Source organism: Erinaceus europaeus, chromosome 17 (genome assembly GCF_950295315.1).
Source record: "Erinaceus europaeus chromosome 17, mEriEur2.1, whole genome shotgun sequence".
NCBI lineage: Eukaryota > Metazoa > Chordata > Mammalia > Eulipotyphla > Erinaceidae > Erinaceus > Erinaceus europaeus.
Genome location: NC_080178.1, coordinates 2,174,398 through 2,201,140, shown reverse-complemented (window position 1 = coordinate 2,201,140; position 26,743 = coordinate 2,174,398). Strand labels below are relative to the sequence as shown.

Below are 26,743 nucleotides of genomic sequence, written 5' to 3'. Positions count from 1 at the left end.
CTGCGGAGCTCCCGCCGACGGCGTGTATAGCGGCTCACGTCATCACGGCTGCCCGGGCCCAGCCCCCCGGCGCCCGCCCCGCCCCGCCCCGCCCCCTCGCCGAGTCCGCCCCCCTCATTGGTCCCCGGCCGCTCCCAGCTCCCCCGCCGTGATTGGCCCGGCTCCCTGTAGTTTGAAAGAGCTTTGGCTATCGGATTGGCGGACCGCAGTGTCTGTCAAGTGCAGGCCCTGCTGTTGCTACGGCGTAGGGAGCCCCGGCCCGGGAGCGCCGGCCTCTGATTTGTTTCCGCAGACTGCAGGGTCCTAGAGGTTCCGGCTCCGGCGAGTCCACGGGAAAAGAATGCGCCCCTCGAACTTGACGGACGGGCTCCGAGAGCCAATGGGAGCGAGGGAGCCGGAGCCGCGCGGCGACCCAATCGGGAGCAGGGGGCGGGGGACAACGGCCAATCAGCGCGCCCCGGGGGCGGGTCCCGAGCTCTGATTGGCTGCCGGCCGCCCGGGGGAGGGCGGGGGGAAACTCCGAGCCTTCTTGATACGTCCGCCATTTTGGGCGCTTCGCGGATGGTGGCGGCGAGCGAGTTTCCCGCCTGAGCGCGACGGGCGGCGGGTCGCGGGCCCTCAGGTACGCCGGGGAGGGGCGGCGGCGCGGACTGGCCGCGGGGGCGCGGGCGGGACCGGCGGGGGCGGCGGCGGGGCAGCGTCCCGGCCCGTCCCCTCCCCCCCGGAATCGGCCGTCCGGGAGGCGCGGCGCCGGCCCTGTCAGGCGGCCTGGGGGGCTCGGCCGGCGGCCCGTGCCGCGGGGTCCGCGCTCTGGCGGGCGGGGCGCCCGCTGCCCGGCCTCCGGGTCCCCTGAGCCGCCGGTCCCCGGGGTCCCCCGAACTCATTCCGTTTCTCCCGGACCCCAAACCCCTCGGTCCTGACCCCGGCCCCCGTGTTTCCCTGACCTCTGACCCCGCGGTCCTGACCCCCCCCCCCCGGCCCCCGTGCTTCCCTGACCTCTGACCCCGCGGTCCTGACCCCCCCGGCCCCCGTGCTCCCCTGACCTCTGACCCCGCGGTCCTGGCCCCCCCCCCCGGCCCCCGTGCTTCCCTGACCTCTGACCCCGCGGTCCTGACCCCCCCGGCCCCCGTGCTCCCCTGACCTCTGACCCCGCGGTCCTGGCCCCCCGGCCCCCGTGCTCCCCTGACCTCTGACCCCGCGGTCCTGACCCCCCCGGCCCCCGTGCTCCCCTGACCTCTGACCCCGCGGTCCTGACCCCCCGGCCCCCGTGCTCCCCTGACCTCTGACCCCGCGGTCCTGACCCCCCCCCGCCCCGTGCTCCCCTGACCTCTGACCCCCGGACCCCGCGCCCCTGGCCTCCCCCACTGCCCCCCTTCCCAGACGTCTGACCCCGCGTCTCCAGGCGCCCCCCCCCCAAGTCCCCTCACTCTAAGTCCCGGACCTCTAACCTGTGACCCGGTGTCCTCTGTTCCTGCACTTCCCGGGCTCCTGACCTCTGACCCCGGAGTTCTCTGCCCCTGCGCTTCCCAGGCCCCCTGACCCCCCGACCTTGCGTCCTTTGCTTCTGCACTTCCCGGACCCTTGACCTCTGACCCCGTGTCCCCTGACCTCGCGTCCTCGGCTCGGGCCCCCTGACCTGTGACCCCGCGCCCCCGGGGCTCCCCTCATCCCCGTGCTCCCTCGCCCCTGCGTCCTGGTCCGCGTGCTTCCCCGCTGCAGACCCCTGACCCCCAGCCCCACCTCCGGCTCTCCCGGGCCTCCGCCTGGCCCTCGGGTCCACGACCCCGGCCCCTGACTCCCGGTATCCGCACAGCCCCGCACAGCCCGCCGCCCGTGCCCCCCACCGGGCTCCGGCTCCGGCTCCGGCTCTGGCTCTCGGCGTCCCCGAGTCGGACCCGCGCTTCCCCGGGCGGGCGGCACCGAGTCCCGGGAAGCGGCCCCGCAGGTGCTGAACGGGCTCCGCTGGGGACCCGGCTCGCGGCTCCGGCTTCAGGGGCGGCCGGTTCCCGCGCCCTACGGCACCTGCCCGGCCTCAAGGTCGCGGGGCTGGGGGCTGGGGGCTGCGGCTTCCGGCTTTGCCCGCCGGTACCTGGAGCCCAGTGGGCCGGGGGGGGGGGGGGGCGGCGTCCGACCGCAGCTGTGGAGACCGGAGACGGCCTCTTAGGTGCCGGATAGTGCGGCGGCGGCGGCAGCCTGCCCCTTCCTGCTCGCCGCCCGGGATTTGCAGACCCGACCGAGCGGGCAGACGTGGGGTGGCGGCTGGTGCTGGCCTAGCGCCTTAGGACGGCCGTGGGTCCAGGGCGAGGGTGCCTGTCCCTGAAGCGGCGGCCCTCCTCCTCCTGGGAAGCCAGCGCCGCCGGGGCTGCTGTTCAGCTGGTTCCCGGAGCAGCGAATCTTTGTCTTTCAGACTCTGAGTGTTGGACAAGGTCCGGAGCCCAACAGCCTCCTGCGTCACTTCTCTTAAAAAGAAGGCTGGGGGGACGGCGTCGCGGTTCTGCAAAGACACTCAGGCCCCAGGTTCAGTCCCCAGCACCGCCATCAGCCGGAGCTGAGCAGGGCCGTGGGGAACGTCAGGGCCAGAGCGGCCCGTGGTGCGGCTGAGGCTCTTCTGAGCACCCCAGGGCGGGTGGGCTGAAGGGGAGACACCCCGCAGCTCGAGCTCTTTCCTCGTCTAGACCGGGGCTTCTCCGCTCGGGAGCGGTGACTGTGCCCGAGAGAACATTTGGCAGTGTCTGCAGACACTGTCGCTGTCATCTGTGGAGGTGGGCAGTTGTTGAACACCTTGGAATCTACAGGGCGGCGCCCCAACACAAAAATTATCAAGCCCCAAGTGATCTGGGCAGGTGTGGTGGAATCACTGGGATATGTTCTTAATAGATGCTTTTTAAGATAAATAAATGTATTTGTTGGGGAGAGAGACAGCCAGAGATGGAGAAGGAAAGGTGATAGAGGAGAGACAGACAGACACACCTGCAGCCTGCTTCACCGCTCGCAAAGCTTCCTCTCTGCCAGTCCGCGCTCTCTGCAACGCGTAATGCGCGCTGCCGCCCAGCTCCTCAATCGATGCTTTTTACACACTAGAGCCCTGCTCGACTCTGACTGGTGGGCTGGTGCTGGGGCTTGAACCTGGGACCTCAGCCTGAGGTGTGTGGGCCGTGTTGAATCCCACCCAGGTGGCACGGGATTGGCACCGCGTCTCGGGTGATGGGAAGAGCCGGCCGGCCGCTCGGGCTTCGTGTCCAGGTGCCCCGAGACTGTTTGCTTCTGCCGCCTCGGCTTCGCCGCCCTGGGCAGACTTTTCCAGGTGGGAAGGGAGAGGGACACCGCAGCACTGATGCCTTGGAGACTGGCTCTGTCAGCCCCAAACTGGACTTTGAAGGAGAATAAAGAAATGCATCGATGGGGGCCGGGCGGGGGCGCACCTGGTTGAGCGCACACACGACGGGGCACAAGGCCCCGGCTCAAGCCCCATGTCCCTACCTGCAGGGGGAAGCTTCACGAGAGGTGAAGCAGGGCTGTGGGTGTCTCTCCTCGCTTATCCCTCCCCCCTCGTAGTTTCCCTGTCTCTATCTGATAAATCAAAAGATTAAAAAAAGAGAGAGCCGGCTGCAGTGAACTGGGACACCCCCACCTCCGCCCTTTGGCGGCCTGTCCTTGGGGCCAGCTTGCTCAACTGCGGTTTTTGAGTCCTGTGTCTCCTTCCTTCATCCTGTCAGTTGTCTTTAGATGTCAGTTTCGTCGTCGTCTTTCTTCTTCCTTTTAAAACGTTTCCTTTACACTGAAGCCGCTTTTTTACAGTTAATCTTGCCTCAGCTGACCAGTTCTGGGTAAGAGAGACGCAGTGCTTTGTGTTAGCCTTTGTGTTGTTGTCCAGGAGGGAGAAAGGGAGAGAGAGAGAGAGAGAGAGAGACTGCACAGCACCGAAGCCTCCCCCGGTGCAGTGGAGCTGGGCTTGACCGTGAGTCCAGGGCATGGCACGGCCAGCCAGCCCGTTTCTAACAGGGTGTTGAGAGCCCTGGGCTGCGACCTGGAGAGCAGAGATGCAGAGTAGAGCCTCTTTGGGCGCGGGCGCGGGGCCTGGGGTGGGGTGGGGTGGGGTGGGGTGGGGGTGCCTGAGGCCCAGGCCTGTGAGCACCACGGACAGCACCGGACGGTGGACTGGCGTCTCCTTTCCTAACAAGCTGAGCAACCGGGGGTGTGTGTGTGTGTGTGTGTGTGTGTGTGTGCGTGCGCGCGCGCGTGTGCGTGCAGTGGGTAAAGTGCTAGACTGCCGCGGGGGGGTGGGGGGGGCGTCCCTAGTCCGGTCCCCAAATCTCTCGTCTCTCATGCCGGAGTGATGCTCTGGTTCTTTCTCTTCCTCTCAGTCAAATAAGTGAGTGAGTCAATCTGAAATCAAACACAAGTTTGGGCTGGGAGGTGGCTCAGCAGTGTCGCACATGCCCCAGGCCCTGGGCTCACCCCAGGTACCTGCCGCACCCCAAACTGCAGGTGGGCTGCTGACGCTGGGGGAGTGGAAGCTTGCTGTCAGAGCTGGACGTCTGGGGCGCCGTGCCGTGCCTGGGCTGGGAGGCAGGGCCCCCTGAAGCCGGTGACCACCACTCCTCCCACCTGCTTCTGGTCCTCGCTTATCTGGCCAGCAAGGATAGGAGTTGGGTTCCTGCGCTCCAGGAAGCGCTTTAGGGTTCCGTGAGGCGCAGGCACTCCAGGGCTGGGAGTCCCGGGGCACAGGCGGCTGGGGTTGGGGCCTGGAGCCAGCGAGCGTTTCTCACACCGCGGTAGTGGTGCCCTGACTTGCCTCCCTGTTCCTGAAAAGTTTCTGAAAGCGGCACCGCTCTCCCTGCACGGCCGAGGCTCTTCCCAGAGCTGACGGGGTTGGTGGCTGCTGTCAGGTGCTCAGACCTGGGGCGGACCACTCCCCTCATCCTCTGGTGGCACCTTGAAGTCACAGCGCTTCTGGGGACGGGTCTCCTACTCCGGGTTGGATCCGGGCTGACTGGAGCTGCCTGTGTTTCCTTGACTTTGGCCTGGATTGAGTTGCTTTCTTCTTTCTGGGGCAGCTGGGTACCTGACAGCTCTCTGGGTGCCAGGCAGATGGTTCTGTGCTGAGGAGCAGATAGAAGGGCGTCTTGGCAGTACGTGAAAAGCCCTTCCCTCGTGGGGACGTTTTGATGTCACTTTCAGCTGGCTGCCGGCAGTGTTTTGTGTGTAGCGGCAAGGCCACACAGTCATACAAATGAAATCCGCTAGAGCCTCCACTTTGCCCCTGCTTCTGTGCTCCTGAGCGACTCGAGAAGGCAAGCTGTCGCCGGTTGGTTCTGCGGGGCAGTGCTGCCTGGTGGGGCTGTGGCCTGAGGAGGCTGGCGGTGTGGCGTCTGGGGGCCCCAGGGAGGGACGGTGAGCGGAAGAGCGGTGTGGGGACACGGAGCAGACCGTGAGGCGGGCTCAGAAAGCTGTGAGGGGGCCGAGCCGACAGCAAGAGCAAGGCCGGCCGCTGCCCGCTTTGTGCCCGGGGCTCTCGGGCCAGGGGTGCCCAGGGGCAGGAGCCCCGCCTCCGCTGACTTCACTTCTGTTGGGGCTTCCCTTCCCCAGAGCAGGGGGTTGAGCGCTGGAGCTGAGCTGGCAGGGCTTCAGTTCTGGGAAACCACAAGTGCAAGTGTGGCTAGCTCAGAGTGACATCCCGGTGATCTCAGGGCCCTCAGGGGACCCAGGATCCTCTGAACCACTTTCTCCCGCTGGGCTGGGTGCTGCTCGCTGAGGGATGGTGGCTCCCTTCTTTTTCTCTTACTTTCCTCTTCTCTTCTGCTCCCTCGCTCCTCCTCCCCTGCTCCTCATTCTTCTTTCTTTTCCTGAGTCCTCCTCCTCCTTATCTCTGGCTTACAGTAGTGGGGTGGGGAACCTGGGACCTCCGAGCCCCAGGCACGTGGGTCTGCTTGCATAACCACTATGCTCTCCCCCCCCCACACACTCTCTGGTGGACATAGACGTACACAGGGTTCCTGGCGCCTCTGGACATCGTGGGGGTGGGGGTGGGGGCGGGGGCGTCTCACCTGCCCGGGAGTGAGACCCACCCCACGGCAGTAACGCTGGACCTTGCACTGATTCACCAGCGGTGATCTTGGTGTCCATCTGTTTTGTTTGTCACCGGCACAGTGTGGGTCTAGGAGTCTCCAGGGTCAGTCGGCGGCTGCCTCTGACTTGATTCCCGATGTTCTGTGGGTCCAGAGTGCACAGCTCAGTGCCAGTTGGCATCTCCGAGCCTTACTTTCCTTATCTGGGAATTAATGTTAAACACTACCGTAGGGCTGGGGAGATAGCATAATGCTTATGCAAATGCCTTAAAATCCCGAGGCCCTGAGATCTCAGGTTCAATCCCCAGCACCACCATAAGCCAGAACTGAGCAGTGTTCTGGTCTCTTTCAGTATCTTTCCCTCTGTATCTACTCTTTCTCATTAAAATAAAGTAAATGAAAATATAGGAAAAAATTCTTTAAAAAAAAAACACTACTGTAAACTGATTAGCACTACACCCAGCACAGAGTACTATTTATTTGTATGAGTACCACCGTCACCCCCCTTCTTAATACTATGGACAGAGTGACTGGGTGTCCCCGTAGGATCCGGGACATCCGGGTCCCAGAGAGCTGGGGGGGGGAGGGGGCGGGTGTGGACTTGAGTCTGCGCTCCCCTCCTTAGTTTACACTGTGCACTGTAAGTGATCTGACAGACGGTGTTCTCCTGTGATGGGTCTGAAGACCATCAATTTGAGGTTCTGCGTTTTGTTTTCTATAATATTCGTCTTTAAAATTTCTGCTAGAGGAGCCAGGCAGTGGCTCACTTGGGAGAGTGACCCACCTGCAGGAGGAAGCTTCACTAGTGGCGAAGCAGGGCTTCACCCTTTCTCTCTCCCTCCGTATCTCCCCTTCCTCTCTCAATTTCTCTCTGTTAAAAAAAGTCTTCACCCTCAAAGAGAGGATTATATACCTTAAAGCAAAGAACCTTTTTTTTCCTGACAAGGGCCATTGGGTATTTATTTGTTTGTTTGATAAGATCCAGTTGTTTATTTTCACTGCCCCCGTCACCAGTTCTCCCTCTGTCCCCACTCCTGCCTGCTCTGGAGAGTGCTCTCATGCTTCCCCACCCTCCACACCTCACTCTCCCTTACTGAGCTGCCAGTCCAGCGGCCTTAGAAATGTCAGAAGGGTGACATCTTCCTTCAGTTCTTTCCTATCCGACTGCAGGGTACAGGACAGGCCGCCCTGATGCTGCTTTCTGCGCAAATGTTTTTGATTACAAATATCTGACTAGATTTGAAATGTTTTATAGAAAAAGACAATATTCTTTTCAACAAACTTTAAAAAAATGTACAGTTTTGTTGTTGGTTTTCACCTCCCCCTCCCTCCCCTGCTTGTGCACCCTCCCCCCCTCCCCGGCAGCTCAGCCCCACCCCGACAGCCCCTGTTTTCCTTGGTTGTGTTTTGAGGGGTGCTTGGCACCCCCCATTGGGTATTTATAACACCATCTGTAGGCCATGAAAAATATCAAGTATCTCTGGGGAGACAGCATAATGGTTATGCAGAAAGCCTTTCATAGCTGAGGCGCAAGGACCCCGCTTCTCGATCCCACCGAGTCAGCACCCTCTTAGGCCAGAGCTAAGCGGGGCTTTGGTAAAAAACAAAACAAAACAAACCAAAAAACCCATTTAAAATTAGCAGTGGACAATCTGCCCAAGTGGCACAGTGGATTAAATGTTGGACCCTCAAGCACGAGGTCACCAGTTTGATTACCAGCTTCTCAGGTGCCAGAGAGCTTCTTTTTCTTCCTCCTCCTCCTCCTCTCATGCTGAGTAAACAAATCAGTTTTAAGCAGATGCACTTGAGCAGATAGCTGTGGGTGTCTGGGCTTCACTGTGGTGTGAAACAGCCTCAGACAACGTGGGAGCAAAGTCAGGTGGCTGGGCGGCTGCAGGTGACTCCCGAGCTGGTGGGCGGGCCTCGGCCTGACCTGTTCCAGTCGCTTTTATTTAAACTCTGATGGGCTATTTGTTGGTGAGGATTGGTCAGGCTGCGAGGGAGGGGAGGACTGACAAAAGCGGCGCTGTCCTGACCTCTCTCCCTCCCTCCCCCCAGTGAGCCCGAGTGAGTCAGCATGGCGTTGCCACCTGCAGCTCTGTGGCACATAAAGTAACTCGGTGTTGCCCACTTTATTTTTTTTTTTTAATTTTTTAAAAATTTATTCCCTTTTGTTGCCCTTGTTTTTTATTGTTGTTGTTATTGCTGTCGTTGTTGTTGGATAGGACAGAGAGAAATGGAGAGAGGAGAGGAAGACAGAGAGGGGGAGAGAAAGACAGACACCTGCAGACCTGCTTCACCGCCTGGGAAGCGACTCCCCTGCAGGTGGGGAGCCGGGGGCTCCAACCGGGATCCTTACGCCGGTCCCTGCGCTTTGCGCCACCTGCGCTTAACCCGCTGCGCCACCGCCCGACTCCCGTGTTTGCCCACGTTAAACCGAGAATGGGATTCACTTTGCTCAGAGACTTCCTCCCTCTCCCCCGCCAGCTTTGAGATGCTTGTGCGGAAAGACAGTCTCAGCTCTGGGGTGACACTGCGAGACTGGGTGGGCTCTTTCGCTGCTGACATTAAGGTGGTCTGGGTGGGGCTTCCTAAGGGAGGGGCCCTGTGTCCAGCAGGAGAGGGAGCTTGGAGGCTTTGGAGGGGCCTGGTCTTTGCTCAGGGCAAAGACCTGTCTGCCTGTCTGCCTGCCTGCCTGCCTGCCTGCCTGCCTGCCTGCCTGCCTGCCGGAGGGGCAGCCGGGGAGGGCGGAGACGGCGAGGGGAGGGCTAGGAGCTGCTCACACTGGCACTGTTAGGATTTTGTCAGTGAGACGGGAAGTCAGAGTTTGTGTGTAGTTTTGTTCTTTTCAGTTTGTTTACAGGAATGAAGAGGGGAGGAGAGAGACCAGGGCATTCCTCTTCACTTGCCGCCACCTCTGGGCACCTGAGTTCTGTTGACAGGTTGATTGTGAGCCCGAGACCCAGAGCAGCTCTGCTCTCTGTGGGCGGTGCCTGGGGCCAGCCGCCTTCCTTGAGCATCCTCACACGTGTGTGTGTGTGTGTGTGTGTGTGTGTGTGTGTGTGTGAGACTACCTGAGGAAAGTGATGATTCCCTTTGCATGTCACACCTGCTACATCCCAGAAGCTTTGCTATATGCAACTTATTTTTATTGTTTATTAATTTATTATCAGAACCCTGTTGAGCTAGCCGAGGGTGGTGCTAGGGATTGAACCTGGGACCTCACAGCCTTGGCTGTGAAAGTCACTTTGCAGAACCATTATGTTGTCTGCCCAGCCCCACTGTATACACTTTGATCATCCAGTTTCGACTGTATTCAGGTTTTCCTTACAATCGCTGCTGCTGCTTCTCCTCCTCAAGATTTTATTAATGAGAAGTGCTTTCCCCACTGAGCCTTACAATCTTTTCTTTGGCTTAATACATTTAGAAAGTCTATGGAGGCAGGAAAAAGAAAAGAATAAAGAAAGTCTATTGAAGAAATTGTATATATTTGAGTCAGTATTGACACTGCAGACAGACATTATTTTAGTAAAATGAGATTCTTTGAAATATTTCTTGACCTCCAGAGAGAGGCCAGAGCAGCAGTGTGGCATATATGGTCACAGGGATCAAACTCAGGATGTCATGCTTGCTGTCTCTGGACCACACTTGTTTAAAACTGTGTTTGGGGGTTGAGCGGTAGCACGGCAGGTTAAGCGCATGTGGCGTAAGGATCCCGGTTCGAGCCCCTGGCTTCCCACCTGCAATAACAATAACGACAGCAATAACAATAACAACTACAACAACAAAAAAACAAGGGCAACAAAAGGGAAAAATAAATAAATATTTTAAAAAATTACAAAAAATCCCTGTGTTTTGGTCAAGTCTTCCATGCCCATTAGAGGAAAGTTTTTTTTTAAAATATTAATTTATTCTTTTTAAAAAATATCTATTTATTCCCTTTTTGTTGCCCTTGTTTTATTGTTGTAGTTATTATTGTTGTTGTTACTGATGTCGTCATTGTTGGATAGGACAGCGAGAAATGGAGAGAGGAAGGGAAAACAGAGGGGGAGAGAAAGACAGACACCTGCAGACCTGCTTCACCGCCTGTGAAGCGACTCCCCTGCAGGCGGGGAGCCGGGGGCTCGAACCGGGATCCTCACACTGGTCCTTGTGCTTTGCGCCACGTGCGCTTAACCTAGAGGAAAGTTAGTAATTGAGTACCCATTACACTAGTATTTCAAAGCTCTTCTGCTCTCTAGTCAACTAGAAAGAGCAATGAAAATCACCTGAAAACTCAACAAAGCACAACCAGGATTTCTTTAGACACTCCCCAGCCGCAGGAGAGCAGGCGCACGTGTGGCTTGTGACCAGAAAAAAGGTGGGGGGGGGGGAGAGATTCCCGGGACTAAAGGCCGGGCCATGGGACACCGGCGCCAAACCTGGGGGCTTCCAGCCGAGGCCCCCCCCCCCCCCCCCCCCCCCGTCTCGGAGTCTGAGTTAAAAAAACACTTGGGAGTCAGGTGGTAGCGCAGCAGCAGGTTAAGTGCAGGTCGCGCAAGGCGTAAGGATCCCGGTTCGAGCCCCCGGCTCCCCACCTGCAGGGGAGTCGCCTCACAGGCGGTGAAGCAGGTCTGCAGGTGTCTGTCTTTCTCTCCCCCTCTCTGTCTTCCCCTCCTCTCTCCATTTCTCTCTGTCCTAGCCAACAACGACAACATCAATAACAACAACAGTAATAATTACAACAGTAAAAACAACAAGGGCAACAAAAGGGAATAAATAAATAAATATTTTTTAAAAAGAAAAGAAACACTTGCTCAGCTCTGGTTTGTGGTCGTGGGGTGGGGGGTTGAACCTGGAACTTTGGAGCCTCAGGCGTGAGTCTCTTTGCAGAACCATTATGCCATCTTCTCCTGCCTTTTAGCTGTGTTGTTTACAGTAGCCAGAGAGGGGAAGCGGCATAAACACCCACCTCAGATGACTGGCTAAAGGAGTTACGGGACATATGTCGCAGAGAATACTACTCTGCAGTCAACAGAGATGATATTTGGGACCAAAGGGATGGAGCTGGAGGTGACAGCCAGCTACCAGATGCTTCATTCACATGTGGCATCTAGAGGTCTGAGTCACATGAACTTGGAAAAAAACAAACCCAAACAAAACAGAAGCAAGCAAGCTGTAAGACTTGTGAGACGCCTGGTGGTTGTTTTGGGAGGTGGGAGGGTGGGGACACGGAACCCTGGGGGTGGGTGTGGTGTGGAGCTAGACGTTGGAACCTTACAATCCTGTAATGAACTATTACTGCTTTTCCTGCTCTGGCTGATGGTGGTGCAGGGGACTGAACCTGGGACTTCGCAGCCTCAGCCGTGAGAGTCTCTTTGCAGAACCATTATGCTATCTATCTACCCCCACCCATAACAAACTATTAATAACAAATAAAACAAAAAACTAAAACTAAGATGTTTTCATGTGCAATAGTGTCAGTGAGAGCGAGAACCCGGTGTGCGGTGTGCAGGACCCAAGGGGAGTCTCCGGCTCGGGTCGCCCCCCAGCTGAGAGCTGAGCTGCCCCCCCCCCCCATGCCTCCAGCTGGTTCTGTCCGCTTGCTTGCTCCCCGCCAGGGGGTGCTGGATTCTGTGGTGGCGGTGGCTGTCGGGATCTCTGTTTCACTCGTGCCTAGTCAGTCATTCAGGATCTCGGCTTTGCAGTGATCGCCTCGAAGAGTGTTTTTTCCCCGTTGCAGCGCCTCTAGGTTCATGTCCGCCCCGTGAACATGCCTTTCCACTCTTTGTGGCCCTCGTGTTTCGGGGTGCCTGCGCAGGCCACACACAGCTGGTGACGTGATTGCGGCCTGACTCTGGATGACAGGCGAGCGGCTCGGGAGGTGACAGCATGCGTGTGCGAGGCTCGGGCAGGCGAGAGGGCCATTGACTTGGCCTCAGACATGTCTGTGAGGACTTGACTCCAGAAGCCAGAAAATGCAGACCGAAAACACACGGGACTGCGCTACGAGGCTGTGCACGGCCAAGGTGGCCGTCATTAAACAACAGGAAGGCCGGGCCGCTGGACGGACGGACGGACGGACGGACGGACGGGAGAGGTGTGCAGATAGACTACCCCTACAACTCTAACGGTTAGCAGAGGGCCTCAGCTGACGCTCTCCAGAGAAGACAGTGCTGGCCTGCACTCTGCCAGCGGGGGCCATCTGGGGAGGGCCAGACGAAAGCTTTGTGCAGACAGGCACCGGCCATGGGAAGCGGCAGAGAGGGTTCTGGAAAGGAAGAGAAGACCCACGAGATGCAGGGCCCCTTCTGGGTATGGAATCAGGAGTCTGAGGGCAGCACTGTCGTGTCTGGGCGGCTGTGGAAGGAGGCCTGGAGGGCTTCTTCCTGCCCAGGGAAGTCGGGCGGCCAGACGGATGAGGGCGCGGTTTGGCCTGGCGGTCGGTCGAAGGCAGGTGCTTAGCTGGTCTCTGTTTGAGGTCCCCGGTGTTTCCGTTGACTTTGAATTGCTTTCCTACCGTGCAGCTCCCATCACAGAGCTAGACCCAGGGACAGGCTTTGGCGACGTGCTCATCAACGTCACGGATAACGTGGCTAAGAGCCTCCAGACGTGGGTTGTCCAGAGTCAGTTAACGGGTAGTGCTGCTGTGTCAGCAAGGAGTTGCGTGGAGGCTTTTTCTGCTTCACATTTGTTAGCTCGTTTTGTTTTGTTTCATTTTTTTTTTTTTTTTAGATCCAGAAATGGGAGAGATTTCGAGGATAATTACCTTTTTAAACGAAATCATTGATTGCTCGACAGCATTTCTGTGTGTTTTAAATGTGACTCTAGCCAAGTGCAGAGCGCTTGAAAACACTCTGGGAGGCAAATGCGGAGCAAAACACATTCTGAGCCAAGTCTATTTTGGGGAAAGGAAAGGAGTCCAGCATTTAAAATACATGCGTGGTCTACCCGGGAAGAGAGGGGGACGAACTGTTTTCTGCTTATTTCTTTACATTAAACATCTTTTTAAAATTTATTTTTTGAAAGATTTATTCATTCACTTATCAGGAGGGGGACAGGCCAGGACACCACCGGGCTATGGCGGTTGTGGTGCGTGGGACTGAACCGAACGGGGACTTTGTGCATACAAGGCTTGCATGCTGCCAGCCGAGTGGGTTTTCTCTGTTGTCGTTGCTGTAACTAGTGACAGAGTGAGGGAGGCCACAGCACTGAAACTCCCTTAGTTTGGTGGGAGCTGGGCTCAAACCTGGGCGGTGCACAGGAGACAGCAACATACTATCCAAGTGAGCTGTTTCCCCAGCCCTTCCCTCCCCCCTCCCCCCTTTCTTATAAGATTTATTTTTTATTTATTGGGTTGTTGGAAAAGTCATGATGGGCTGTTCTTTTCTTTTTTAAAAGATGTTATTTATTTATTTAATATTTATTTTCCCTTTTGTTGCCCTTGTTTTATTGTTGTAGTTATTATTGATGTTGTCGTTGTTGGAGAGGATAGAGAGAAATGGAGAGAGGAGGGGAAGACAGAGAGGAGGACAGAAAGATAGACACCTGCAAACCTTCACCGCCTGTGAAGCGACTCCCCTGCAGGTGGGGAGCCGGGGGCTCGAACCAGGATCCTTAACGCTGGATCCTTGCGCTTCGCACCACGTGCGTTTAACCCACTATGCTCTCGCCCGACTCCCAAAGATGTTGTTTATTACTAGAAAGAAAGAGTCACGTAGCACTCTGGTACATGTGCTGCTGGGGATCGAACTCAGGACCTCCTGCTTGAGAGAGTCCAATGACTTAACCACTGTGCTACCTCCTGGGCCACATGACATAGTTTATCTATGCCCCAAAAAGTGTCATGGCCTTTCCGACAGCCCAGTATTTCACAGGATAGTGTCCAGAGCACCTCTTCTGGTCCACGTGACAACGGGGAGCTAACTAACCTAGAACCTCACACTCGCAAGTCCTGTGCTCTGCCAGTTGAGCTAAGCTGCTCTTTTGTTTTGACTAATAAACAGAGACTGAGGATTTGGAGTGTAGATCTTAGGGCGCTTGTTTGGCTTTATTTACTTTCTGTGCTCGAGTGCTGCTCAGCTCTGGTTTCTGGTGGTGCAGGGAAATGAACCAGGGGCCTTAGTCTCCGGGACACAGAGTCGTTCGCATAACCCCCGTGCTGTCTGTCGGGAGTGAGGGCTTGGTGCTGGCCAGCTGAGCCCAGCAGCCCAGGGTCAATGACCGCTTGTAGCCCTTCCCGGTCATTTTCAGTGAAGCCGCAGTTTGAAATGTACAGGCAGCATAAGTATTGTTTTGATTTCACAGACTAAAGCTTGACAGTCTTCCAGGGCAGAGAGGAAAGAATGAGAACAGATTAGAGGCGGCATGGGGTGGAGCTGGAGCCGGCTTTGTTGTGAGGATTAAAAATAAACATCACTGGCATGCTAGTGTCTCCCAGAGAAAGCGGGAGGCCTTTCCTGCCACTGATCGTACTCGGGGCTGGACGTCTCTGCCTTCTTGGCGTGGTTAGTACAGGCCTCCCGCCCATTACACAGGAGCTGTGTCTTGCCTCGCTCTCCTCTCTCTCTCTCTCTCCCTCCTGTTCTCCCCTGTGCCCGGCACCACAGTGGCTAGAGTGTGCGTGCACTCTTCTACTGTTTCCATGGTGCCAGGGTGACCCCAGGGTCTTGTGCGTGGCTGCCGCTGAGCCGCCTGCCCGGTTCAGAGGCTTGTGTTCATTTCTTCTTTCTGTAGTGAAGGGGTCTCCTAGGTGTGACTGCCCTTGCTCTTGAGGGCCCCCTTTTTGCGTTCGTTTCAGAGAGAGGGAGAGATGGCCCGGTGCTGTGATACCGTTTGTGGACCTTTCCCTTGTGTCCCCCATCTTCTGAGAGAGAGAGAGAGAGAGAGGCAGGCAGGCAGGCAGGAAAGGAATCAACACCCATGTTCATCCTGGTGCTCCCTGTGTGGATGAAACCCAGGTTCTCGTTGCAGAAGGTGTGCCCCTTCCTGCTGAGCTGAGCTGTCTCCCGGGCCCCGGGGAGCAGTTCCATATGAAGCGGCGGCCTCTCTCCCAGAGGCCCATCTAGCTTGGGGGTGTAGGGGCAGGGCCTGGCGCTGTGTCGCTGAGAACCTTGCCAGCTGCAGGAGTGTTCTCTGTTGTGTTGCAGACACCTTTGGTGGGGCCAGGAGATCGCTTACCCGGTAGAGTACACATTTTACTGGAACCGAGGTTCCAGTCCTGGCCGCCACATGGGGAGACCACGTAAGGGAAGAGTTTCATGTCTGTCTGTCACTCTCTCCCTCTGCCTCTCACTTGCCGTCTGAAAAAAAAAAATGAAAAAGAGTCAGTCCACTGGGAGAGGTGGAATCATGCAGGTGCAAAAGTAAAACCAGGGAGGCGGGCGCTGGCGCAGCGGGTTAAGTGCACGTGGCACAAAGCCCAAGGACCCGTGTAAGGAACCCGGTTCGAGCCCCTGGCTCCCCACCTGCAGGGGGCTCGAACAGGCAGTGAAGCAGGTCTGCAGGTGTCTGTCTTTCTCTCCCCCTCAGTCTTCCCCTCCTCTCTCCATTTCTCTCTGTCCTATCCAACAACGACAACATCAGTAACAACAACAATAAAAAACAACAAGGGCAACAAAAGGGAAAAATAAATATTAAAAAAAAGTAAAACCAAATGGATTGGATTGGACTGCACTGTGGGGTTTTCACTAGGTGAAAGCTCTGACACGGGGGAAGTCAGAGACGACTCTTCTGGCTTTGTCCTGGCGGTAAAGTTCGACCGTTAAAAAGCAGGAAAACCTCTAAATAGAAAGTCTTCGCTTCTTCTCTGTTAACTGTATCCATTTTACATGACAGAGGAATTGGGAGGGAAAGGGGTGAAGGAGACGGAGACCACTGCAGCCCTGCTTCACCACTCATGAAGCTTTCTTCCTGCACGTGGGGACCAGGAGCTTGAACCCGGGGCCCCGCTCATGGAGACACACGCGCTTAACCAGGTGTGCCGCCACCTAGCCGGCCTCCGGGCACATCTCCCGATCGGACCCCCGGCAGGTGAGGCTCCGCTACCTCAGGTTGTGCCTCTCTAGCTGGTGAGACTCGCAGAGCGCGCATGTGCCCTTGCTGCTAGTCCTGCGCTCTGTGTGCTGAGCCGCCGCCTCGCCCTCCTGGACCAGCTTCCTGGGGCAGAGCACCGTGGTGTTCTCACCCCTTCCTCCTGGCCCTGCTGGAAGCCAGGCGAGAGAGCTCACGGTTCCCACCCTGCTTCCCGGGAGGCTTTGGCTCTGGGTTCTGCTTCAGTACTTGTGAGACCGTGTCCACTTGGACTCAGGCCGCTCTCCGTACCCCACTTGACACTCTCCTGCCCACTCCAGAATGCTCCTGGCATTGGGGTCGCCTACTGGGCAGCCGGGGTCCATGGGTCTGGCCTCCGGTTTTCTCTCGTGAGGGTGGCTCACGTTCACGCACCCCGAGCATGAGGCCTTTGTTGTCTTCACGAGGTTGCCCAATGCAGAGATCCTGCCATTTAAAAAAAAAATGTTTAAATTTATTATTTTTATTTATTGTAAATATTGATTCATTCCCTTTTGTTGTCCTTGTTTTATTATTGTAGTTATTGTTGTCGTCATTGGATAGGACAGAGAAATGGAGAGAGGAGGGGAAGACAGAGGGGGAGAGAAAGACAGACACCTGCAGACCTGCTTCACCGCCTGTGAAGCGACTCCCCCGCAGGTGGGGAGCCGGGGGGCTCGAACCGGGATCCTTTCGCCGGTCCTTGCGCTTTGCGCCACGTGCGCTTAACCCCGCTGTGCTGCTGCCCGACTCCCCCGCCAATTTTTGTTTTTTAATTTTGTTTGTTGTCATACTTGCGACAAGCTGGTACTGACTTAGTGCCAGCAAGGGGCGACTGTCTCCTGCCGTGTTAGTAAGCGTGGGGGATCTTTGGCCAGCTCGCTGATTGACTGCGTGTTGGAGGAGCCAGCCTGTGGGACGTTCTGGTTGCTCTTGGAGAGGGCTGAACGCGATGGGCCGTCCCGACCGGCTGGCTTCCTGTGGAGTGAGCACCCTGCTGGGTCTCAGAGTTCTCCACCGGGCATGGAAATTATCCTCCGGTGTTGGAGTTCTTCCTGTCCTCTTGTGTTTGGATGCCTGGACTTTATGCTGTCGCCCGTCCAAGGCGCCTTCTTGTCCTACCTCCGTGCAGAAGCGGGCTCTTGACACAGCGCATGGGCTCGCGCAGAGAAGTAAACGGGACTGCGGGGCGGTGGGTGCCTCTCGAGTGCCGCCCCCCAGCCCTGCTGTGTTTCTGGGGATTACCTGGCAGTGCAGTGGCACAGGGCTGGTCTCCCCTGAAGCACAGCTCAGGGTACATTGCGAGGACATGCCCTGCCACCTTGCCTCGTCAGTAGTTGGGGCTGTTTTCAGTGTTTGTGGCAGAAATTCCTTTGGACATGTACTTTTATTTCCCCTGGAGTAGACCATGGGCAGCTCTGCTTAAGGGATAACTTAGAAGCTGTCAGGATGTTCTCTCTTTAAAGAAATATATTTCTGGGGGCCGAGAGGTGGCACAGTGGGTTAAGCGCACATGATGAGAAGTGCCAAGGACCGGCGTTAGGATCCCAGTTCGAGCCCCCGGCTCCCCACCTGCAGGGGAGTCACTTCACAAGCGGTGAAGCAGGTCTGCAGGTGTCTGTCTTTCTCTCCCCCTCTCTCTGTCTTCCCCTCCTCTCTCCATTTCTCTCTGTCCGATCTAACAGCAGCAGCAGCAATGACAAGGACACAACAAAAATGGGAAAAATGGCCGCAGGAGCAGTGGGTTTGTGCTGCAGGTATGGAGCCCCAGTGATAGCTCTGGAGGCAAAAAAAATTACTTACTGGATAGAGACAAATTGAGAGAGGAGAGGGGATATGGAGGGAGAGAGACAGAGACAGGCTTTGGCCTAGTTGAGTGCACGTATTCCCATGCGCAAGGACCCAGGTTTGAATTCTCATTCCCCACCTGCAGGGGGAAAGTTTTACAAGTGGTGAAGCAGGGCAGCGGGTGTCTCTCTCCCTCTCTATCTCCCCATCCCTCGGTAATAAAGAAATTAAAGAATATTTGGCCCAAAGGATAAATAAATATTAACCGCTTTTGATATTTTTGGTCGGAATAACCTGGCTTTATATTTTTTTATCTATCCGTTTCAGCCAGTTTTACTTGTTTATTTTTGCCTCCAAGGTTTTTGCTGGAGGGAGAGAGACACCTACAGACAGCCCTGTTTCACCGCTCCTGAAGCTTCCTCTCTGCAGGTGGGGACCTGGGGGCTCACACCCAGAGCCTTGCTCAGGTCCTTGCGCTTAACCAGGTGTGCCACTGCCCGGCCCCCTCAGCCAGCTTTAGCTCTAGTATTGGGGGACATTTTGCCAAGTTCCCTCTGAAAGTATGCTCACAGTGTCCTCCAGTGAGAAGAGTGGCTCCCACTCCCTTCCCCCGAATGCCAGCTGGGACAGTGAGTGACTAAGAAACTCAGCACAGCAGGAATTTTAGCAGGGATGAATTAGAAATAGAATCTGTCTAGATGAGTCCATCAGTGATTCATGATCAGGGTTACCTGAAAGACACAGATTGCTACTTCTATCTTGTTTTATTTTATTTTATTTATTTATTTATTTTACCAGAGCACCGCTCAGCTCGGGCTTATAGTGGTGCAGAGGATTGAACCTGGGATGTAGGAGCCTCAGGGTCAAGTGTCTCTTTGCATAACTATTAAACTGTCTACCCTGTCGGTGCTACTTCTGTCTGTGGCCGTGTGCCAGGTGGGTAGTGTGTGCGTAGCCGTGTGCGAGACCTAGGGTCGACCCCAGCCCCCACTGCACAGAAGGAGGTGTGGTGCGCTGGTCTCTCTTCTCGCCACCAATGCCCCTATATACTAGTACATCGTGTTTCTGGCATGTCTAAGGCTTACACTTGGAAAGTGGTATTAATAGCAAGTATATTATATTTTCAAAAAAGAATTAAAAAAATATTTATTTCCTTTTATTGCCTCTGTTTTATTGTTGTAGTTATTGTTGTTATTTGTGTTGTCATTGTTGGATAGGACAGAGCTGGGGGCTCGAACCAGGATCCCTATGCTGGTCCTTGCGCTTTGCACCACCTGTGCTTAACCTGCTGCGCTGCCACCCGACTTTATTTACTGGATAGAACAAAGAGAAATCTAGAGGGAAGGGCGAGGGAGAGAGACACCGGCAGCCCTGCTTCACCTCTCACAAAGGATTGGCCCAGCAGGTGAGGACCAGGGGCTGGAACCCAGGTCCTTGTGGCTCGTGACATGTGCGCTCAACCAGGTGCACCACCAACCGGCTCCACAATGAAATTCTAAAAGCGTCGTTTGACTTCAAGTGAAAATTGAAATCCCAGTGCTCTAAGCGACTATGCAGAAAGCCTGCCGGCCCCTGCCCTCGCCGTGCCCTGCCCGCGCCGTCCCCTGCCCTCGCCGTGCCCTGCCCGCACCGTCCCCTGCCCTCGCCGTGCCCTGCCCGTGCCGGCCTCTGCCCTCGCCGTGCCCTGCCCGCGCCGTCCCCTGCCCTCGCCGTGCCCTGCCCGCGCCGTCCCCTGCCCTCGCCGTGCCCTGCCCGTGCCGTCCCCTGCCCTCGCCGTGCCCTGCCCTCGCCGTGCCCCTGCCCTCGCCGTGCCCTGCCCGCGCCGTCCCCTGCCCTCGCCGTGCCCTGCCCTCGCCGTGCCCTGCCCTCGCTGTGCCCCTGCCCTCGCCGTGCCCTGTCCTCGCCGTGCCCTGCCCGCGCCGGCCCCTGCCCTCGCCGTCCCCTGCCCTCGCCGTGCCCTGCTGCAGGAGGCAGCCACACTGCCGCCCGTGCCCTCCCAGAGCTCGCCACCACTTTCCTTGCCAGAGACAAGCGCTCGGGGCGGGCGGGGTGAGCGCAGACAGCCCGGACCACCGGCTCCGCGTGTAGTGAGTATCAGCTCATTTAACGAGACGGCCGCCGCCGCCTCTCGCTCAGGTCCGGCTGCGAGATGGCGAGTTTGCCGCCCAGCAGCCGTGTGGCGGCGCGAGGAGCGGTGGCCGGGAGTTCTGTTCTCCCCGGGAGACACCGGAGGAGGCTCGCAGCCCGGTGGGGAAGGGGCTTGGCTGGCCGTGGGGAGGGGGCGCTGCGCGAGGTGAGCGGGACAGGCCTGCGGGGAGGGCGCGGGCTCACTCTGGGCCCACAGAACGGCTGCGCCTGTGAGCTAGAGAGAGGGTAGGCGGCCGCCCAGCCCGCCCTCAGGGAGGAGAGCCTAGTAGGCAGCGCCCGCAGCCCGAGCCCGCGGGCCTCCCCTCGGCTGTAGGGGAGAGGAGCTCTCCGGGCCGGGGGTCGGCCGCTCTGGAGGTCACCGGCGGTCACCGGCTGGGGGGCTTTCAGCCGAGTGCTTGAGCCGGCTGAGGAGCCGGGGGTGCGGGGGCTGGAGGGCTGTGTCCGCTCCGCCGTGACCCTGGCCTTCCGGGGAGAGGGCGGTGTGCCCACTGTGGGCCGACGGGCACCCCCACACAGACCTGTCGCTCTCCGGCTTGAACGGTGTGAGGCTGAGCGCTCCCGGCCTCGCCAGACGCCCCCCCTTTGTGACCAAGGATCCCCACCTGCAGGGGGCGCACCTGAAGCGGGTCTGCAGGCCTCTGTCTTTCTCCTCTTCCCCCGCTGTCTTCCCCTCCGCTCTCCATTTCTCTGTCCTCTTCAACAACAATGACATCAATAACAACAACGAGGACGGCAAAATGGGAAAAAAGATAGCCCCCAGGAGCGGCGGGCTCAGAGTGAGCCCCAGCCCCAGCCCCGGCGATAACCCTGGAGGACGGCAAAATGGGAAAAAAGATAGCCCCCAGGAGCGGCGGGCTCAGAGTGAGCCCCGGCCCCGGCCCCGGCGATAACTCTGGAGGTTTCCTAGTGTTTTCTCTGACTCAGTTGTAAGGTAGGATGTCTGTGAGTCGCCTCCGTCAAGCCGTGCTACTTACTGGTCAGTGGCCGGCTGTGGAGACGAGGAACGCCAGGGTTTGGGGAAAGAGCTCAGCAGTCTGACAGACTCGTGTGCCTGAGACCCCGGACCACCCAGGTCAGCCCCTGGAGTCATCACAGGGCAAAGCTGAAACAGTGGTTTGGCTGACAGTAAAAGAGATGGGTGAGGGTAGGTAGCATCATGGCTCTGCAAAGAGACTCTCATGCCCGAGGCGCCAAAGTCCCGGGTTCAGTCCCCAGCATGACCACAAGCCAGATCTGTTAAGTGCTTTGGGTGGGAGGGGGACCCAGAAGATGGGAGATACAGTCTGACTTCGGGTGCGCATAGCACTGCTTTCCCTAACCCTCACGTTACTTGGGGTCAACTGCACACTGGTGGTCTCGGGCTGGCTTCTTCCTGCGCTCTGGGAGTGACGTGTGGTGGCCAGGGATTGAGCCTGGGTCAGTCCCCCTAACCCTGCCCTCCGATGCTGAGCTACTTGCCACCCCTGATGTGTGCGGCTTTAAGTTTATGGCCCCAGACCTGGTTTTTATTTATTTATTTTTTGCCTCTAGTGTTATCGCTGGGGCTCGGTGCCTGCACTAGGGATCCACTGCTCCTGGAGGCCATTTTCCCCATTTTGTTGCCCTTGTTGTTATCATTGCTCTTGTTGTTATTGTTGTTGCTGCTGTAATTGTTGTTGGACAGGACAGAGAGACATGGAGAGAGGAGGGGAAGACAGAGAGGGGGAGAGAAAGACAGACACCTGCAGACCTGCTTCACCGCCTGGGAAGTGACCCCCCTGCAGGTGGGGAGCCGGGGTTTCAAACCAGGATCTTTATGCCGGTCCTTGCGCTTTGTGCCACCTGCGCTTAACCCGCTGCTACCACCCGGCGCCCTCCAGACCGGTTTTTAAAAGACCTGGCTTAAATTTACTTAGTAATTTCTGGAGTGTGAGGATGTGGTTCTTTTTTCCTTCTTTGAGTCCCTTGCTTTCACTTCTGTTTTCTGCGTCTTTACTCCTTAGAGCGGTAGGAAAGGAGGTTAGTGTGTGCAGCACCCGAGGGGCTGTTCGGTGTCGCCCTTGTTGTGCTGGCGAGCTCCCAGCTCAGGGGAGCCCTGTCCTCTCAGTCAGCTCTGCGAGGGTAAAGTGATGGCAGGATTTCCGGGTGCGGGTGGGGGTGGGGATATGGTTCTGACTATCTGGAGACCGGTCTAGCGCCGACCACTAGTTACGTGCTGCACTGCTCGGTCTGCTCTGGTCATCGGCTTACGTAGTTTATTCCACTGACTTGAGTGGTGCTGGGGGTTGAATCCGGGCTGCTGAGGTAGTTATATATAGCCGTTACGCTGTCTCCCCAGCCGACACTCCTTTTTTTAGATTTACTTAGTTTACGTGTTGGGGTCTCGAGTGAGAGGAAGGGGAGGGAGAAGAGCCCGAGGCTTGAGGCTTGCAGACCGGTCCTCTAGCCCCCTGGCCCCTCCCTCAGATAGAGAGCGAAGCCCCAGGGAGGTAAGAGCCTGTCTTGCCAGCCCCATGCTACTCATTTTTTTCTTGAGAAAGTTGAGGCCTAGGCACCTGAAGTTATTTTAGTTAATGAGCTCATTAATTTTATTGCCACCAGGGTTGTTGTTGGGGCTCAGTGCTGGTACTACGAACCCACCATTTCTGGCGGCGCGCGCCTCCATCATTTTGACTAGATAGGACAGAGAGAAATGGAGAAGGGGGGGGAGATAGGGAGAGGGAGAGAACGAGAGACACCTGCTTCCCCATTTGGAAAGCGTCATCCTGCAGGTGGGGAGCGGGGGCTCAAACTTGGATCCTTGAGCTTGATGACACAGGTGCCACCACCCGGCCCCCGGCCCGTGAAGTTATTCCCCCAAGATGACAGGCTGTGTTTCTTTTGTCTTGCGTTTAAGCTGCTCTTTATCTGCACCTGCGAGCTGAGGCTCCTGGCTGCTGTTCTGGGCGGTGCCAGGCCCTGCGTTTCCTTGAGGGTTTTTGTGCCTCGGGAATGTTCGTGGCCGATGTGGCCGACTTTCCTTTCCTGCCGGAAAGTAGTTAGTGACGAGGAGGGAGCAACCCTAGGCTCGCGCGTGTGACAGTGGCACAAGGGGCTGGAGCAGGCGTTCCTCGGGTGGCATTCCACCCTCCTTCAGGACAGGAAGTAAGAACCCATGTCAAGGGATTTTGTTTTTTCTTTTTTTCCCTCCAGGGTTATTGCTGGGGCTCAGTGCCTGCACCATGAATCCACTGCTCCCAGAGGCCATTCATTTCCCCCTTTTGTTGTCTTTGTTGTTGTAGCCTTGTTGTTATTGTTGTTGATGTCCTTCGTTGTTGGATAGGACAGAGAGAAATGGAGAGAGGAGGGGAAGACAGAGAGGGGGAGAGAAAGACAGACACCTGCAGACCTGCTTCACTGCTTGTGAAGCGACTCCCCTGCAGGTGGGGAGCCGGGGGCTCGAACCGGGATCCTCACGCCGGTCCCTGCGCTTTGCGTCATGTGCGTTTAACCCGCTGTGCCACCGCCTGGCCCACCATGAAGGGATATTTGTTCCTCTTCCGTCTGTTGGGCATCTTGCCCAGGCAGGTGGAATCCCGCCTTGGGTCATCTGCGGTGAGAGTCCTTCACCGCGTCGCCCTCAGCATGTTGTCAGGCTACCGGCCGTGGCTGCCTGGCTGGCGGTAAGGCGGTGAGGCTCGCTCGTTTAGGTTGGTGGTTCTTTGTTGCATTAAAATGTTTGTGGAGTTGTTTGTTTTTTTAGTTGACGGCATGCTAGTCATCGCGGACAAATTGAGGAGCAAGCTCACTTCTGTCTCACAGATGTGGGAGGACCTCGCCACCTGTTCGGGGCCGCCCGCTTGTGTCCGTGTGTGGCGGGCGGCCATAGCGGGGAGCTCCCACAGCGGCTGCCGCTTATTTATTGGAGAGAGACAACACCATAGAGAACAGGGAGATAGAGAGAGAAAGACGCCTGCAGCACCACTTGACCTCTTGTGAAGCTTTCTCCTTGCGGGTGGGGACCAGTGACTTGAACCCAGGTCCTTGGGTATTGAAACTCGTGTGGTCCCCCAGATGCGCCATCGTTCAGTGGCTAGTAGTGTTTGTTTGTTTGAGTTTCTGAAGGTTTATTTACTGGCAGAAAGAAAACAGCTGCGTATGTGGGGCCAGCCCTGCCCTTTGAAACGCGCTTCCTCGCGGCGCTGGTTAGTCGGGGTCCGCTCTGACCCTGTGCTCACGGGAGCGGAGCTTAACTCTCAGGCGTTGACTCACAAGTTTGGTTTCCAGGTGACTCTTCTTTTTTAAGCTCTTAATCCGCCCCATGCTTTCAGCCCATAGCGAGTCTAGGTCTTGGTCAGCTTTATCTTCTGGGAGAAAGCGGTCCCAGTTCAGGCTGGGTTGCTTGTCCTCCCCGCTGGGGACATGGCCACCCCACAGGGCTCCCCAGAACACTTTGAGACTCTCCCACATTTGCACATTGGTCTCCTGTTCCAGCTGAGCGGAGCCTCCAGGGTCTTCTAGCAGAGAAGGGACTCTTTTTTTCCAATCTTTATTTGTTGGATAGAGTAAGTCAGAAATTGAGAGGGAAGGGAGTGATAGAGAGGGAGAGAGACAGAAAGACACCTGTGGGGGCTGGGCGGTGGCGCAGCGGGTTCAGCGCAGGCGGCGCAAAGCACAAAGACTGGCGTAAGGATCCCGGTTCCAGCCCCGATCTCCCCACCTGCAGGGGGGTCGCTTCCCAGGCGGTGAAGCAGGTCTGCAGGTGTCTGTCTTTCTCTCCCCCTCTCTGTCTTCACTCCTCTCTCCATTTCTCTCTGTCCTATCTAATAACAGATAAACAACAGGAGCAACAGAAGGGGAAAAAATAGCCTCCAGGAGCAGTGGATTTGTAGTGTAGGCACCGAGCCCCAGTAATAAGCCTGGAGGCAAAAAAAAAAAAAGACACCTGCAGCCCTGCTCCACCACTTGTGAAGCTTTTCCCCTGCAGGTGGGGACCAGGGCTCGAACCTGGGTCCTTACGCACTGAAACATGTGCGCTCGACCAGGTGCGCCACCACCCGGCCCTGGAAGGTGACTCTTTGAAGACATTTCCGGTGTCTGTCGTGGTCGCTCGGTAGTTCATCTGGCTCCAGACTTCTGGGATGGAGTTGTCTCCCTTCCCTGTGTGAGCGGACCCTGTGCTCGCTGCCTGCTCAGTGCGTGCACGCCTTCGCTTCCTTTCAGGAGCAGTGATCTCGCCCGCGGTCACTTCTCTAGTTTGACACGGTGCTGGGCACGAGCGGACGATCCCCTTCATGTGTGGCGTTGCCAAACGGCCACCTGGGCCGAGTCCCGCAATCCCATGAAGCTGGAGAGAGAGGAGCGGGCGGAGCTACCCGCCACCCCAGCACCTGTGGGGGTCCCTTTGGGGTGAGCCTGCACCCTGCCTGCTGAGCTGTGCGCACTTTCTAGTCTCTGCCCACAGGCTTCTGCCGTTTGCTTTGTATTCTGTTTCTCCACACAGACTTCCCGGAGCTGTCTGGGTTCTCGTTCCTACAAACAGCCCAAGAGAGCTGCCTCCTAGGAAGCCGCCATCCCGCCTGAGCTGGGAACACGACACCCCGCCGAGCGCAGCCGGGGCAGAGGAAGCGCTCAGAACCGGGAAGGGTGCGCAGCAGGCTGGGGGGGTGCCCCGTGAGAGTCGGGCAGCGAGTGTGTGTCTGCGGGTCGGTGCCGTGCCGTGCGGCCCTTAAAGCCTTCTGCCCGGAGACTGCCAGGGCAGCGGCTGAGACGAGCCACAGCGACCGTTTGAAGGACACGGCCTCACGCTGTTTCCGGACACGGACTACACGCCACGTAACTGCTGAGACGATATCACTTTACAGTGGACAGTAGATCGGGCGTCGCCATTGCCAAGTGGCCCGTTACCCCCGGCTCGTCTGTGTGGCACCGGGAGAACGTGCTTCCGGTTTTGTTAGGGCAGCTTCCTGCCAGAAGTGCCCGGGCCCTGGACGCGTCCTCCGGCGCTGTCCGCAGGTCTCGGAGACTGCAGCTGTGAGGCGATCGTGTGTGGCCATCACTGGCTAGCGGGAGTCGCGTTTCTGCGGGGAATGTCTGGTCATAGAAATGCCACCAAACTTCTAGATATAAAGACCAAACGTTTCCAGTACTAAGCAGTAATTTTTTCTTTTTTTTTTAAATATTCTTTCTTTTAAAAAATATTTATTTTTCCTTTAGTTGCCCTTGTTGTTTTTTTGTTGTAGTTATTGTTGTTGTTATTGATGTTGTTGCTGGATAGGACAGAGAGAAATGGAGAGAGGAGGGGAAGACAGAGGGGGAGAGAAAGACACCTGCAGACCTGCTTCACCGCCTGGGAAGCGACTCCCTTGCAAGGTGGGGAGCTGGGGCTCAAACCAGGATCCTTAAGCCGGCCATTGTGCCTTGCGCCGTGTGCGCTTAACCCGCCGTGCCACTGCCCGGCTCCCCTAAGCAGTGATGTCTAGCCACTCGCTCATTCGCTCCTTTTCCAACTCGTTTGTTCCAGTTCCAGGCCACAGCCTGGGCCCCTCTTCCCAGGACACTCCGACACCCACCCTTAGTCCCAAGGCTCTTCGTGTCGGGGTCCCGGCATCCCCCCAGATGTGGCCCCGGAGAGCCGCCGCCTCCGTGTAGCCCTCGGCCCTGCCCAGACCGGGCTGCTTTTCTCAGCAGCGTCACGACAAAACAACACGAATGGAGGACGGTGGGGCCACGTCAGTGACGCCCGGGAGTCA

At 57.2% G+C, this 26,743-nt stretch overlaps 3 protein-coding genes across 14 annotated transcripts in view; 2 read left to right on the top strand and 1 right to left on the bottom strand.

Moving 5' to 3' along the window:
• Positions 1-187: 187 nt before the first annotated feature.
• Positions 188-11,993, bottom strand: LOC132533974 (basic proline-rich protein-like). The gene is made up of 3 exons (XM_060177362.1): positions 11,825-11,993; positions 1,748-2,137; positions 188-849 (listed from the first exon to the last, which is right to left on the bottom strand). The coding sequence occupies exons 1-3, from the start codon at positions 11,991-11,993 to the stop codon at positions 188-190; spliced, it is 1,221 nt and encodes a 406-aa protein (XP_060033345.1).
• The window catches only part of PPP6R3 (protein phosphatase 6 regulatory subunit 3), an 89,430-nt gene continuing 63,161 nt past the window's right edge, over positions 475-26,743 (top strand). For 11 of the 12 annotated variants that reach the window (XM_060177252.1, XM_060177249.1, XM_060177251.1 and 8 more), the window contains exon 1: positions 475-622. The gene's annotated coding sequence lies outside the window, so the exon portion shown is untranslated. The remainder of the gene's footprint in view (positions 623-26,743) is intronic. The other variant, XM_060177253.1, reaches the window with a different exon arrangement.
• Positions 19,437-19,973, top strand: LOC132533973 (DBF4-type zinc finger-containing protein 2 homolog). Its single transcript, XM_060177361.1, has one exon. It carries the CDS (start codon positions 19,437-19,439, stop codon positions 19,971-19,973), a length of 537 nt encoding a protein of 178 aa, XP_060033344.1.